The sequence below is a fragment of the Mytilus trossulus genome, chromosome 13 (genome assembly GCF_036588685.1).
Source record: "Mytilus trossulus isolate FHL-02 chromosome 13, PNRI_Mtr1.1.1.hap1, whole genome shotgun sequence".
NCBI lineage: Eukaryota > Metazoa > Mollusca > Bivalvia > Mytilida > Mytilidae > Mytilus > Mytilus trossulus.
Genome location: NC_086385.1, coordinates 30,085,428 through 30,102,574, shown reverse-complemented (window position 1 = coordinate 30,102,574; position 17,147 = coordinate 30,085,428). Strand labels below are relative to the sequence as shown.

General features: G+C 30.0%; 2 protein-coding genes across 4 annotated transcripts in view; one reads left to right on the top strand and one right to left on the bottom strand.

Moving 5' to 3' along the window:
• The window catches only part of LOC134694725 (protein Wnt-6-like), a 70,645-nt gene extending 67,011 nt beyond the window's left edge, over positions 1 to 3,634 (top strand). For both annotated transcript variants that reach the window (XM_063555764.1, XM_063555765.1), the window contains exon 5: positions 960 to 3,634. In XM_063555764.1, coding sequence (XP_063411834.1) covers positions 960 to 1,421 — 462 coding nt within the window. In that variant the 3' untranslated portion in view covers positions 1,422 to 3,634. The remainder of the gene's footprint in view (positions 1 to 959) is intronic.
• Positions 3,635 to 5,930: 2,296 nt separating this feature from the next.
• LOC134694588 (protein Wnt-1-like) overlaps positions 5,931 to 17,147 on the bottom strand; it is a 36,084-nt gene continuing 24,867 nt past the window's right edge. The window contains exons 3-6 of one of the 2 annotated variants that reach the window (XM_063555612.1): positions 13,048 to 13,316; positions 12,083 to 12,233; positions 11,092 to 11,118; positions 5,931 to 9,224 (exon numbers count right to left, since the gene is read on the bottom strand). In XM_063555612.1, coding sequence (XP_063411682.1) covers positions 8,863 to 9,224; positions 11,092 to 11,118; positions 12,083 to 12,233; positions 13,048 to 13,316 — 809 coding nt within the window. In that variant the 3' untranslated portion in view covers positions 5,931 to 8,862. The remainder of the gene's footprint in view (positions 9,225 to 11,091; positions 11,119 to 12,082; positions 12,234 to 13,047; positions 13,317 to 17,147) is intronic. The other variant, XM_063555613.1, reaches the window with a different exon arrangement.

The window sequence follows — 17,147 nt, the reverse complement described above, 5'->3', positions numbered from 1 at the left end:
ATTTCGATAACTGATGTCTCATCATTGATGCTTTTAGATAGTATATGAGTAAAACGAAAAGTAGATTATACATCATTGACCTAGCAATACACTGACACAAATAACAAAAATAACATATACTGAGCTAAATAAGTCTTAAATAATAGAAAGGCGTCTACTCAATATGTCCAGCTCTAAATCATACTTTCAAATTCAAATTAATTCTGATACAAACAGGTTCAAAAATGAAGGCAACAGTAGTACACCGCTGTTCAAAACTCATAAATCCATGGACAAATCAAAATCGGGGTAACAAACTAAATACACAAAAAACGAACAAAGGTAGAGAGTAAAATAGAAAGTCGCAATAATATCCCATAGAAAATGTACATCAACAAATATATTCATATTTATGAGTTTCTATCTTTTATTTACTAAATATAACACGTACAGTATGACATTTTTTAAATCCTCACCACCTACTTATCTTTGTTTTACCTAATTGCTAAATTATAAATCTCCAACGAGGATACGTAAAGGCAACAGTAGTATACCGCTGTTAAAATTCATATCAATCGATTTAGAGAAACCAAATCTTGGTCAAAAACTAAAACCAAGGGAAACACATCAACACTTAGAGAAAAACAACGGAACAACAGAGACACTGAATTGCAACTAAAACCAACGCCAATGCAACATACACAAAACTAAACGATTAGATAGCAACTGCCATATTCCTGACTGGGTAAAAGACATTTTCAGAAAAATGGTGGGTTGAACCTGGTTTTATTGCTAGCCGAACCTCCCGCTTGTTTTTTGCAATGTTGAAAATACAGCTTAAATGACAACAATACGTGACATAAATACGGTACTAATAAATATTGTAATGGTAGTATTTAATGTTTTTTCCTAACAACTAAAAGAATATTGTAATATATAGTTATGGTTTTGTTTTCATTGTATGTCTTTTTATGTTACAGACAGTTAAAAACCATATGCGAACGGAATGCAAGTGTCATGGACTCTCTGGATCGTGTACGTTAAAGACTTGCTGGCGAAAAATGCCAATTTTCCGTCACGTGGGTATCATATTGAAGCAGAAATTCGACGGAGCTATACAAGTTCAAAGTTCAAATGACGGGAAACGTTTAGAGACCGTATTAGATACATTAAAACCGCCAGCCAAAGCAGATATTGTTTATTCTGAAAAATCCCCTTTATTTTGTAAAAGGAATAGAAAAATTGGCTCCCTAGGGACTAAAGGTCGGGAGTGTATTCCCGACTCAATGGGAGTAGGTGGTTGTGATTTATTATGCTGTCAAAGAGGTTACTCTACGCATAAAATGACAATACGGGATAACTGTAAATGTAGATTTATTTGGTGTTGTGATGTGCGTTGTGAGACTTGTATGCGAGAGAAAACAATATACCGTTGTTTATAGTAAATTATTTCTATTGACGATTGGATATAGCTTCAAGCATCTTATAGAAACTTTGTATGACTATAAGTGTACCATTTTGACCTGTCAGAGTTGTTTCTTTTCCAATAGTGGAAATCATTTTAAAATACACCGGTCGTGATATTGGTCACAGAAGTACTTTACCTATCACGTAAAACATCTAAATGAGGATGTGGTGAAAAAGTTTAATTTAAACCAATCGTATGAAAAGACAAAATGGCCTCACTATGTTTTATGCATGAATAGCCAATCAAATGACAGACAACATTGTTGTCAAACATGAAATGACAATTGATACAAATTGCTGTAATTATTGTTATGTGTATATTTATATTAACAAAGTGGATTCGTTGACAATTTTTCCTAGTAACATATTATAGTATTGAAATATTTCATATAATGAAGATTGCAAAATACTAAAAAACCTATGTCTTCTTTTTCAATTTTCGAACAGAAACAAATATTTTGCTACTTTTGTTTGTAATCATTTAACAGGGGCCATTTCAGCTGTATCTGTAAGTGGCCAAAGAGATATATTATCTAATGCTTATGTTTAATTACAGACGATAGAAACTTATTGAACGAAAAAAATATTTCAGAACACATTAATAAATGCTTAAAATTTAAACATATAGGGAGAACTATCCACACAAACCCCAATCTCCTTCAGACATAAGTTAAAAGTGTCAACTGGTCTTCAAATGAATAAAATTCTTTATGCAATGGAGTACTACTTCTTAAAAGAAAAGAAAATTGCTACTTAAATTTTACATAACACAATTGACAATTTGAATACAACAATTTTATGTATATCAGTGCAAAATTCACGAACTTTTGTCGTAGATATGAAACCAATCATGTCTTTTGAAAAAATAAAGAAAGAGTCAACAGTACCAATGAAAACGTGTAGACCATCCGAGGACAGACTACACTTATGTCAATGCATATTTTCCTAGTTGGTTTAACAATTAATTATTTCTTTTGGCTGCATTTTATTTTGTTAGCAGTTCAAATCATTTGTTTTATAGTGTACTTCGCAACATGTCTATATTTAAAATGTAATATTGTTTAAAAAATCTGAAATGTATAACATGTTTAACATCAATTTTATTTACATGTAAATGTCTGAACTACAGATCAATGCAGATGCAACTTTCCATAAAGACTCAAATGCACTGACTGGGGTTATTTTTTCTATGATATTTTACTTCCCTATTTGAATGAAGATTTAATGTGTCAGATAATACCTTCTAGACTGAATCCCCTTCCATTATGATTAATATATAGATGTATCGTATAACTATGACGCGAGTGCGTTTAATATTTTACATATCAACTGACGATATCAGAGACGATCTTTAAAATTTAATGTTTGTATTTATGTTCTCAAAATATTTCTATTTGTCCATTAAAAATTAAAAACTGAACATTTTATGATTCTAGTTTTTTTTTAATATTATTTAAGCTCAAAATCAGTAATTTGCCTGACCATAAGAAACTTGTCAATACCAATTTTTTTATCAATACAGAGAGAGTGTGGTTTTGTGTCAAGCGAGAGTGAAAAAAAGTGATTAAACTTAACAATTAAATAAGTTTACCTTTAAAAATGCTTAGTTGTTTCACATATTGTCATGCCGTGGCCTTATATAGTATAATTTGTTGTTAGGTTTGGTAAATTGTTGAAGTCTGTTCGGCGAACAATGGTGGCTTCAATCCACGTCCTGTGGTATATCATGGATAAACATATCACTGCTTCAAATTACATCTCCTTATTTTTTATATTAATTTGAGTCATTCTAAAATCCTGATGTGTTTCATTTTCACTTCTAAATTTGAATGCCAATTTTATTTTAAAACAAATGCATGACAAACATAAATATTATTAATAAATTTACATTTGGTGCCTAACAATAACGCCGGTGTTTGAAAATTGTATTTGCCTTTAAGTGATTGAATGGATCGTCTAATTTTGTGGAATATTTCGTCTGCATTTATCTGTAGATTTTTTATGAAATTGTGATGATGTGATGATAAGTCTTCCAGCTTTTATACTTGTAATTTAATAATTAGGTGAGTTTTATTTGTTTGTACAGTATTTTTGTAAAAATATGGATATTTCTAAAAAGCTACAAAACTGTAAATGTTCATATGTGCATTGTTTAGGTCCATTAAAATCTTATTTTTTTCAAATCTTATGATAATTTGCAATTTCGTGCTTCATAATTCTGTATTTTTCTTTACTTTATGATGCTGAAGGGATCAAAGGTATTCGATCATCAAAAACGCATTCAGAAACTACGATGTACTATGAGTACACGGGCTTCTAACCCAGTCAAGAATTTGGAGGTTCCAGACGCTTTGTCCTCTTTGCATGATAAATATATCGTTGTGTCAGAAAAGAAAGCATCCAATAATATTGTCGTCATTCATAAAACAAATATTAACTGAACTGTAACAGCAAAACGGCTTAAAATAAACAACACAAATGGTCATTTACAAGGAATGAAATATTACAAAATCACAAATCTGTCCTTCTTTCTGTTAGTATAAACATCAAGGAAAATGAAGATAATCTTTTGTCATTATGGAAATCAAAACTTTACAAAACTCCTTATAAAGAACGATACATATCTGGATCATCGAGATGTTCGGCTTAACATTTCTAATGTGCTGACTACTTTTCTAACTACCGTCAAAGATGGTCTTCAAACATATTGGAATTAAATGTATTCAACCAGTGGTATCAATTTAATCATATGTTGATTCTTAAAATTTTAAATGTCTACTGCAGCTTCTGAGATCAAAATCTCTGCAATTTTGCAGCAACATAAATACTTGTTTTTACATCGCTTTACACTACTATTCTGCATGCTCAATAGAAAGATCGACTTCACAATCTTATCAAACATACCTTTTTTTCTATACAATTGAGAATCGTAGATATACATTTCTTGTTTTGGGGTTATAATGATTTTTATTTTGTGAACAACATTGATTCTATCAGAAAAACACTTAAAATAATACTATAAAAACGCTAGACTTTTGGATCAAAAATATTTTTTTTTTTTTTATTTTGAAAGATTTAAAAGACAAAAAGAAAAAGCACCTTGTTGATCATGAACTCATGACTTTTACTTTCAGATATATCGAGTATGTCATATCACTAAATAACACGTAGCACTTTATATCACCCATGGTCACGTTGATAGTTTAATATGTCAAAGTGAAAAAACGACACTACACAAACGTCGTTTTTCGTTTTGGTCATAATCTTCTTTTTTTTGTGTTTTCAATCAACCCTTTAGTAGTGATTATGTATTTATGGTACATATTGAACATATATAATTTGTTGACTACCCTGCAGAATTATAATCCGGAAAATGCTTCAGACTTTAATAGTTATGGGATACAGGCGCGCCTTCTATCTGGTAAATATCTTCATAAGGGCGTTGAAAAATGAACATTGCCTGTGAAAAAGGGCGACGAAGGTTACCAGAGGAACGTTCACAAGTCTAAAATATTCTTGGTAACGCTAAATATAAAGACTAACAGACAAAATATAGTATAAAAAAAACATAAGAAACTGAAAAAATGAATAATTGACCCTTTTGTATCTTCCGCTGATGTGTTTGGTTCAGATTCATATTCATTCCGACTATGGAAGGTTTTGTGTTTGACATCATGTATGGACAACCATTTGTTTAAAGACGTTGTGCTAACCTTTCTGTGTCGTTTAACTCTCTCTTATTGTCGTATACTACATATCTCGAATACGATTATCACATGCATCGACCAATTCAAATTTTCATCCAAACTCTACTCGCAATGCATTTCATGGCGTTTGTTATAAATGAGACAAGAAGCTGCTTTCTCTTCCAAAGCATCTACTTTGAACCCTGCAATTCCGTCTTTTATGCTGGATCTAAGTTTTAGTGTATTTTTTGTTGACTGTTTACATTGTCCAAGCGTCGATGAGATATTGTTTTGACAAACGGAGAGTGTTTATCCTCAACCTTTTCATAATTGATTGCCTTTTTGTTACTGTTCTTTTTTATGAATTTTAAAAAAAGTTATATAGGATGTAATATCATGTAACATAACCGCAAGATAATAGTAATAATACAACAAAGGAGTGCAACTATAGCTAGCTACAAATTACAACTTACAACTCCCGTTAGCGCCATGTGTCGCATATTTAGCTAGCTTCAAATCCAGGTTAAATCCACCCTTTTTTACATAAGAAAAAGCCTATACCAAGTCAGTAATATAACAGTTATTATCCATTCGTTTGTTTTGTTTCGGCTTTTGGCAATTGGTGAATGAACTTTGCGTTTTTAATTTTCCTCGGATCTCAATATGTTTGTTACTTTACTTTAATGTTAACATCTTTACGATTACTGCAAAGTTCAACATAGAAACAGATATCAAACAAACTGAAAGATACTATTCGCAAAACTAACAAGTAAAAAACAAACAACAAACAACAAACAATTTCAATGAATGTAGACAGTAATTTTATTCTAAAAATAGAAAACAACAGATGGCAAGATAATGCAGAAAAAAAAGAATTTAACGGAAGCAAAACATGACTTTTTGCTTTTACATAATCTTCGAAAGGAACACGCAAATATTATGCATTCCCCTCTTAATGTGTTGTTCTGACCTCTGATTATTCCTGTTATTTCATAACTGAAGGTACCTTTGAACTTATGACTTGATACTTATTTGATGTAAATTTTTAATTGAATTCAACAATGTTGAAAATGCAAGAATGTTTAACTTATCTGTAACAGATATCCCAAGGTTTGAATTGGTACACAATCTGAAATTTTATTATCAGTACAAGTATTTGGCTGTTTTATTTCGGCTATGACAATGTGTGCTTTATAGACTTGATATTTTAATTGGCCGCTGAGTACTTTATATTCGTTTGTTATACTTACAAAAAATGTATATAGTAAAATACACAATAAAAGAAAGATATGATACTTTTACAATAGGTTTATGCTATACAATAAGAAGAACAAATAACACATCTTATACATTATATTGAGGGAAAAATAAATAACTTAAATAAATGATGAATGTTTGAACCCGAAGATAAATCAGTTGTACCCTAAAACAATTAAGATAAGAAATATAAAAATGTGAAATTAGAATTTTTCAAAGATAACTAAAATATAAATGCATCATATTTACACATAGAGTTGTGCAATGGACGAGTATCTTCTTTCCATATTAACAGTACTTAAAGTCATATTTCATCAAATCATCAAAATTTCGGTATTTGTTTTGGTAGCACAACAATGAAACAATGTCCTACACACGTATCTACATTAAGGTGAACGAATTAGATAATAATGGCATGGTCGTGAAAAAATGCAAATCTGAGGATTTTATTCCATTGTTCACTTTACATTCTAATATTGATTTCCATCAAGTATATTTTCTGTAGAACAGTTAACAGAGAAACAACTTAAAATTCAATATTTGGTTTGCACATGACAAGGACGATAGAGTTGTCTTCCTTTGACCATTAACATAGTTGTTACCATATGCTGGTTAACTCCCTTTTCCGGTCACCTCAATTGTGCAATTGAATAAACCGTTAAACGATTTGACCAACCACCTCTCAGATGTTTTGTTTCAAATTTACTGCCAATCTTTCAAAAACCGGGTATTTAGGATTTTTTTTCGAGGAGATACTTGAACTAAGGTCATATGAAAGTTTTTTTTATGTTAAAAAAAAACGTTTATATGTATGGCATGTTATCTAAAAGTACGAGTTTTCCCTTCCTGGCTTCCTTTTATTGTTTGGTATATTTGACTTGACGCTGTACATTCAAAACAGCCCCAGTTCTGTATAGCATTTGGTTGAATATGGTATTTCTTATTCATAACATTAACAGCACTTTGTTGCACCAGATGCGCCTTTCAAAAATAAATGTCTCTTCGGTGATGCTTGAGGCCAAAGTATTTGAAAATCATTAATTTATTAAAACTTTAAAGGCTTATAATTCGAAAAGGGCAAAAGGTATAGCCAAAGCCATACAAGGAATCATTTTTATTCCTTTTTTTCAAAATTTTGAAACACCATATTGGATAACACAATATCCGTTTATTCTAGTACCGAGTTACTTATAAAAATGTTTTTACTCCAATTATTGCACCAACAGATGAAACAGATGCATATCTTGTGAAATCTACCAATCATAGAGGGGTTGTTATCCAAAAGAGGCAAATAAAACCAAAAAAAATGAATATTTAAGAATGAAAGTGAATTGTAGTGAAACCCATTGTCAGTTTGACTTCAAAACGTCTATTAAATAAAAAGGTAATGAATATAAAATGAAAGAAATGTCATGCATACAAGTATGAAAATACAATAATTTAATCATATGTAAAGTATGAGCGACAAAAAGTATAAACATAACTAATGGATTTATAAGGAAAAAAAACAACACTATAAACATAGAAAAAGGCAACTATGGCAAATTCCATCCCTCTGCTTAATTCGGAATTTTTTAGATGATTTCCTTTTTTTAGAATTTTTTTCCAAAAAGTTATCATTCGCATTTACCAATTCTACTATAATAACAGGAAATGGAAGTATAATTATATAATAAGTTTGTTGTGTATATCTTGCTTATGAATGAATTTCTATCTATGTGATACATTGTCCTTTGTTTATGATCATTGAATCTTAAGAAATATCATGACCAAATGATGACCAAACTTCATTACGGATTCGTTTAACTGATCATGTTATCAATAAAACTCTAACGGAACCTGTTAAACTGATCTCTTAAACTCTTACCAAATTATTACTATAATTGAAACATTTTTATTGAAATGACTACAAATGAAGTCATCTTATTTTCACTCATACATTTTTTCGCATTTAGTCCTATTACTTTTCGAATTTCGCAGCAATTTATTAAGGTATAATTCTTACTTTCTTAGCAAATTTACAGAAATGAAGGCACTATTTTAGCATAATTCTAAAAAAAAATCTCTTCGTCTCATCCTTTTATTTGTTAAATAAAATATCAAAGGTACAAAATACCAAAATCAAATTTCCTAAAACCCAATTGGGTTAATTCAAATGGCATATCACGTAGGAACACATGGGAAATTTTAATAAACAATAGGTTTTTATCATTTTCAGTACGATAAGGATACCTTTAATTTTTTATCAATACCTTGATTTCATTGACCACAAAATATACATACATGTAGCATGGCCATTTCTTATATGTAGATACATTAATATATGGCCACATTGTTTCACAATTAGAAATTAAGTTTCATTGTATAATCAAACGTATATATGATTATAACTATTTACAAAATGTACAGCACCAAAACGTTTAGTAAATGCATTAAATAAATCGTATAAATTACTCTATCCAACAACCAAAACTCAGTTACACATATGCCGTATTTTCTTTCTTGTGCAAATCTCACACTTTACGTGACAACACCAATGAAATATACAACTACAACGTTCCTTCACAGTATATTCACTCGAGGTATAACCACGCCCACAACACATGAGGTCACAACCCTCAATTCCTATGGATGTAGCATTGCATTGTCTCCCCTTAGTTCCTTCGAAATCTATCGATGTGTCTTTATCACAGAACGTAGGAGAGTCTTCAAAATAAACAAGATCCCTCCGACCAGGAGGCTTATGATTAAAGTTTACTGGCTCGAAACGAAACTTATTTCTCCGAAGTTTCCCTTTTCCTTTCTTCTTTTTCCGCCGGACACTTCCATTATTATCTATAAGATACAAAAGTAAATCTTTATAAAAATCTTAAACAAAAATATTAACTTTTGATCATTATTTGTCTCTAAAACATAGATTCTAGTTTGATATGATAGCACGCATAAATAACAGGTCATATGACAGAAGACGTTTGCCGTTAAGAACAAGGTTTCAACTTAAAAAGATGCAAAAATCTAACTACAAAAATGTTAATCTTTAAAAACTAAATTACAATAACTTTTAAGAAAGTTTTATCACAAATTATTTTTACATGCTTAAAAAATAAGATTTATAGAAATATCAGCCCATATTTACAGATAAACATTTTTTCCAACACTGAAAAATATCTTTAACAGTTTAATTATTTCATTATGACTGATTGATTTACACCACTTTTTTGAAATTATACAATCAGAGTTAATATTGTAGACAGAGTCCGTCACCAAAACCTTTAGACCATTTCTATATGCTTACAAACAAAAATATACTGAAAATATTACTTTTTTATAGTTAAATAACAACGATATTCAGATTTACATTTCCAAATGACCATAAAAGTATCTTTTTGTATTTTATCAATCGTAAAATACTGAATATATGCGTTATATCATTTCTCATGGCATGTCTTTTATTATGTGTCTAGCATAGATAAACCACAACCATGAACGCTATTTTAACAACTTTAAAAGATTTAATTTTCAAATCTAATACAGAATTTACATTTGCATTCTTCGGTTTTGAATTTGACCAAGTATTTAATTTATTCAAAGTTATAGGAAAAGCATTACAGCACATGCATAAAATCGTTCGAAGCACAACATAAATACACATTTTGTTATAAAAGCAAAAGCGTCAGTGCATCATACATTCATATATTATATAGATACATAAATGGTTAGGAATACTATTTCTTTGAGACTTTAGTGTCCGCTTAAGGAATGATTATTTTATCGCAATGTATAGATTCAAGCCATACATTCATTTCAGAACCGAAAGATAGGATTTATTAAAACCGTCCAGTCTTTAATAAAAGCGAATTATGAGATGACTAAGATTATCAAAGCGGTTTTAACCAAACGTGGAACAAAAATACCGAACTCCAAGGTAAATTCGGGATTTCAGATGATCGAGAAAGGTAAGAATGGGTGCATGCAAATGGGACTATGACGAAATCTAAACATTCTTGTTGGAGAAAAATTAGTACATGCATGGTATGAAAACAGAAGTAAATCAGGTTTATGTAATGGCAATCACGTGCTAATGCAATTTACAGATTTAGTTCCTTAAGTTTTGATAAATAATATTTCTGAACCAGTGCCCTTAACGGTAATATTTTATAGTATTCGAATAATATAGAACACTTCAAATACTAGACCCAAGAAGCAGAAGTATATTTGGTAAAGGATCAGATACCCGATGTGGTTAATTGGAAGAGCAAAACATGCACCAAATCGTTTATGGTTCCACAAGGAAATTAAAAACGTCTAGCGATGCAATTTATGTTTGCTTTTTAACATTTAAAGAGCTACATTGCAAATATTTAAGGTTTTTTTCACATTGTTGGCCTACACCTGTGGTATGAATGCCAATGAGACAACTATCCACCAGATTTCAAATGTCAAAGATTAAAGGAAGCTTTTGTTAACTGTACTTTCTTGCAGCTATTCTCAAATCTTAGTTTTGTTTTAACCAATCGGTCTTTGAAGAATCAATGATTCCATCTATCAAAAAACTGTTAAAAATATAAATGTATAACAGATCTTTCTTGGGCACCCTTTTTTTAAATGGGCTATATTGTATTAACAAATAATCTAATTCAAGCCCCCTCTCAGTTATAAAAAGACAACAAACAAAGCAGAAGTGTAACATATATGGTCTTACCTTTTGGCAAACGTCTTCCGTCATTACCTGATGAAAATGGGTGAAAAATATGAAAATGACATGATGAAATTGTGAAATTGTAAAAAAAAAAGTGAACCTCATTTAAATTGTTTTTTTGTAAATCCAAGGCATAAATGTACTATAAATTTGCATAAGAATAGGAGAGACAACAATCTAAGGATATGTACAAAAATAAACACTTTGTAAAAAAAAAAAGTACTTGTATTTCAATCTTATATACTTAGAGCTGCTAGAAGGTATACAGCTAGTATAGAAACCATTAAATTCGGACAATTTAACAAAACGAACTTTTCGTTGATCCAATCTGTTATCATTGCTAAATAATTATTATAGAACATAAAACATGTCCTGATTAATCAAAACATTAAAATCCGATACTTATTTCATTTTCTACCAAAAAATACATTCGTCTGTTGTATTGCATTGTTTAATTAATAAGGTGTTATGTTGTCATAAGGATTTTTGCATGAATATTAAAGAAACAATGAGTAGTCGAACTACAAATATCATTAGTACGGTCAAAAAAGTATGACAAAACAAAGGTTATTGTCCTAAATAATTTTGTAAAATTTTATTGGTTTATTTTAAGTTTTGTAATCCTTGATAATGCAGATTTTATAGATGTGCAAATTATATTGAATGTTCAACCAAAGCTTATAGAATATTAATTGTTTGAAAATTTTAAACCAGTTACTATTATATCATTCAAGATTTTTCATGGTGTTGTCTTTTTTATATGACTTATGCTTTTTGATTCCTTATATGTATCGTAAAATTTGTACAGTCCATACGACTTTCGTGTGTGAATATTTTTCGAAATTATGATATATGTTTATTGTAGATATTGGAGCTCATCAAAATGAGGTTTGAAGAAAGTTATCCTACATCCATGTTTGTTAACATCAAAAGTATATGTTCATACTATGATGTTGCGAGTTACGTTATAGGAAATTATTTTAAAAAAACTTACCAGAAACGACCTTTGTAGCACCATCGAATCTATCTTTTAGTTTATCTCCCACATTTCTAAATGTAGGTAGCCTCATCCAACACGTTTTTATTGTACAACTTCCTGACATGCCATGGCATTTACATTCTCTCTTCATAACTTTTGATACATGCTGCAATTATTTGTAAAACAAATAACATTTTCATGCATACATGTCGATAGTATAAGTTCATAAGTTAGAACCAATCTTTGAATGATAAGAAAGTGATTCACATAATTTAGCAATTATATTGTAAGTTGTTGTCTTTTTATAGATTAGTACCAATGATCGTATTTTGGCAACTTTTCAACTTTAACATTATGCTATAAGCTATTTTAGGCCAAACATTTGAAATAAAAATGGTAAATGTTATTGTTTAATGATGTGTTTGTCGTTGAAAGGCTTCAGACATGTAATGTTTACATTTCGTTCCAATACCAATGGGAAGCATAATGAAAATGTCAGTTGCCTTTTAGACTTTGTCGCAAATTTATTGTTGTCATCATACATTTAAGTATTGCTAGTTTCTTGATCCTAGTTGCCACAATGTGTATATGTATTGTATGAGATGTATTCAGTTTCATCAAAAATAATATTGTATCCATTTTTAGGGTATATATCTATAGTTTGATAACGTGTTTACTATTCTGATGAAAATCATGACGGTAATGCATATGCCCATTGTTGTCCATAACCTGACAATACTATATAAGATTGTATATTCTAATGATATGTACATATACACTTTATAGCATATATAAAGCACAAAAAATAAATCAACTACAGTATCGTATGCTTTAGGCAAAAAGTTTGGAACCCAAAATATAAAAGTTTAAAGAATATAATAAGGATTCGTACAAAACAATTGTATGTCATGCAGAGTATGCAATTATGTGCATTGTTAGTACACTCACTGAACTCTTAAGCAGTATCTGTTTCTACTTACAACTCTTCCTGCTTCATTATTATGTAGATTTAACATGTATCTAAAGTCTTTTCCTTTCTCTAGAACATCCACAAATTTTCTAGAAAATTTATGTCCAAATTTAGCATTATCACTACAACCTCCCCAATCCCAGTCCGCTTTTGCTGATGGTTCTCTCATACTATAATCACAATTGCACGTGAGTATGCTTCCATCAGCGCATGCCCGTGCAATTGAATGTGTCACAGCTGCTGTTGTAATTGCATAAATGAAAGAAGTTTCTCTGCAACCTGAAATAAAATGAGCAACAATACAGAGAACGGAAACGTGTATCTAATTTCTCTGTTTATATGTTTGTTATAACATATTGGTGTTCGTTATTTATATTCCTTGAAAAAATAGATAAGTTATTTAGTTTATAACACAAATGTTGCACAAATATGTTTTTTGAAAGAAGATACCACAGCATTTTTATTTTATTTTAAAACATACCACATGCTTAGAACCACTAATCAAGTCTCTACGTTTATATTTGTTATATTGGAACCATGTCTGAATATGTCATTACAATAATGAATGAAAATGAAGTTTCTTCAGACTGCAACAAGGGAATTAACTCAATTGCAAAATATAAATCAATTATGGTATATTAATACACTGTAAACGGTATTTTAGAGAAGGAAGAATAAGCAGTATCTACATCAGGGATTTATGTATCAAATGAATATTGAGCATCTAATTCTTCTCACTATTAATATTAAAACGTTTAACGAAAAAACCGAAATCAAATTCAAAAAGTCAATGAAAAGGTAATAGGTACATTAACTTGACAAATACTGCGTATAATAACATTTGTATTTCAAAATTAAGGGGCAATAGTTTACTTATGACAAAATCGTCATTCGTATTACGAATGTATACGAAAACAAATTAACTCTTTGAGGACATCACATAATTAAGAACGATATTACAACGTTTGACACAAATAAGCGTCTTATCATCTTGAAAATTGTTAGATTAAACCTGATTTTAAAGTTAGCTGAATCTCTCAGTCACGAATATAACAGTCGCATGCCATTCTATTATATCGGAAATGAATGAATCAGTAGGTTCTAATAATATAAAAAAAAATCTTCATACTAGCACAGCTTATTATTCGTTCGTTTGTGGTCATCTCTTTCGTAGATAGAAGATGTTTTTGTGTTCGGTTAAATTGTCCCCTTTTAAAATTGATATACGATGATGACTGATGTACCCATATTTTGACTATTTTATTAACTGTGACTGTTTATTTAACGCATCATGTAAATTTGATGAGACTGTTATTAAAGTGAGAGGGTTAGCGCTATAGAACCAGGTTTAATCCACCATTTTCTACATTTGAAAATGCCTGTACCAAGTCAGGAATATGACAGTTCTTGTCCATTCGTTTTTGATGCGTTTTGTTATTTGATTTTGCCATGTATAATGGACAACCCCGCCGCATTTTTGCGCCTGTCCCAAGTCAGGAGCCTCTGGCCTTTGTTAGTCTTGTATTATTTAGAATTTTAGTTTCTTGTGTACAATTAGAAATTAGTATGGCGTTCATTATCACTGAACTAGTATATATTTGTTTAGGGGCCAGCTGAAGGACGCCTCCGGGTGCGGGAATTTCTCGCTACATTGAAGACCTGTTGGTGACCTTCTGCTGTTGTATTTTTTTATTTTGGTCGGGTTGTTGTCTCTTTGACACATTCCCCATTTCCATTCTCAATTTTATTTCCTAATTGATTTTCCTCTGAGTTTAGTATTTTTGTGATTTTACTTTTTCATAAGTGTTTTTTTTAGTAAATTGATTATACGCATAAAGAATCACAATTTTTGTCATAGATCAATTGATTCATTTTTAAAAACCAAAACGCACCATCAAAATGGTGACTTATCTTAAAGAGAGTAGATTTAATTATTCTCTCTCTCTGCGTAGTAGTTTTCTTTTTTTCAAAAACCAGAATATTTCATTCAAGGAGTCACTTATATTTAAGAGAGTTAGTTTCATCATTTCTCTGGAAGTACTTTTTTATTCGTAACATTCATTGTGCAAACATTGAATTTCTTTTATTGATATTCATTTCAGATCTTTAATATACTTTTTCGGCATTTGGGTTTTTGCAAATAAACATGATATCGTTTGTTGAACTAATTTTCCATAAATTCAATATTATTACAGAATTGACGTTTTCTGTAAATAAAATAATATTCAATAACCGCATAAAGATAAAAACTTCAATCACTTTGTCGAAATAACTAATAAAATCAAAACTACATAAAATTCAACCAAACGTTTAAAATTACATTCATAAATTGATTACTTCGCGTGAGAAAATTTATACATTTCATAAAATGTAACAATATTCATCTTAAAAATATTTCATGGCTTTTTAGTTTTTTAGAGGAATTACAAATAAAATACATTTTAGTGGTAAAAATCTTCAAAGAAATACTAAATATTAAATGAGCCAAATCTGTAATTATGTTCTTTGTACATGTCAACAAGTAAACCTCTAATTTTTCTATGAAGTATTATTTATTTTTTCTTCCTACTTTTATAAAGTGATTGAATAACTAAACTGTGAGAAACAGTTTTAAATACGTTGCATTTTTTTCTTCCGAATTTTCTTTTGAACGTATTGATTAATAATACTTTTTGTTCATTTATTTTTTACTATTCAAATAGATTTACCAAATTATATTTATACGTTCTCCAAAATATTAAAAAAAAATTAAATTAGAATACATGTACGAATCTGATCGAAGAGGGTAGCTAAAAACTGAAACCATTGATGTCAAAGCTATTATTACACTGTTAATAAAAATTTACATACAAATGCTTAAAAAACTCAGCATCGATAATAAAATAAAAATTCTGCACGCTAGACGCGTGTTTCGTCTAAAAAAAGATTCATCAGCAACGGTCGTATCAGAATGTCAAACAGAAGTACGAAATTGAAGAGCATTGAGGACCAAATATTTCTTAATATATACAAAAGGAGGCTAAACATTAGGAAAATTCAAAACGTGACAAAAATGTCAACGACGAATAGACAAATAACACCCTGTTTTCACCGAATAACAAAATTAAGACCGAGTAACACAAACCCTAAGTAAACCACAATTGATCTATGAAGTTTCGGAAGGGTATGCTTATCTTGATTTTGGGCACATAAGTCACATTTCTAGATTCACACTAAAAGTGTATCGAAACTTAATCTTAAGCATCAAAACCCAAAAAACTAAAAGTGCTGCCAACATTTTCGATTTATGAAAAGATGGAATCTAAATAGAAAGCTCTTAAAATAGAACAACTCATTCGTTAAGTAGTAATATGGCAGTTAATTTCTATTCGTTGGTTGGTGATAATAAACTCGTCATAGATACCAGGATTAAAGTTTTTTATTTGCGCCAGACACCCGTTCCGTCTACAAAAGACTCACCAGTGACGCTCGAACAAAATAAATGTAAAAAGTCACAAAGTACGAAGATGAAGAGTATTGAGGATTGAAGTCGAATATGTGTCTTTGTCTGGATTGATGAACTCCCAAGTTTTGGTGTTATTTTATTCCATGAGAACGTTGTCAATAAAACATTGGATCAAAAGTGAACCCATAAGTGTCAACAAATAAGCATGCTTAGTTTGTTGTCCAATGACGACGTAACAGGGTTTTGCGACTTAATTTTTGTTTAATTACTTATTTTAAACCATAAAAATATCAATTTATAAACCAAACTATGGTCCAAAAATGACTAAAAGTAATAACTATATTTCTAAATTAAATTATGAAAGTTTAGTGATGTTTTAAACTGCAGACCACCGACATTTCAACAAATGTATTTTATTTAGAAAATAAAATGTTTTTAAAAACAGGCTATTAATTCATATCAATTTTACATGATGGTATTAATTGCCTATTACCCGATATAAATGTATTAGATATATGGTTGTTAATTAGTCATAATAAGTATTATTCGAGAAATATGTTTTCGCTACTCTTTATATAAAGTATAAGCAATAATAAACCTGATAAGCGTTACAGACTTGAGTTAATAACTGATTGATATTCTCTGTATTTGTATATATATGTTCA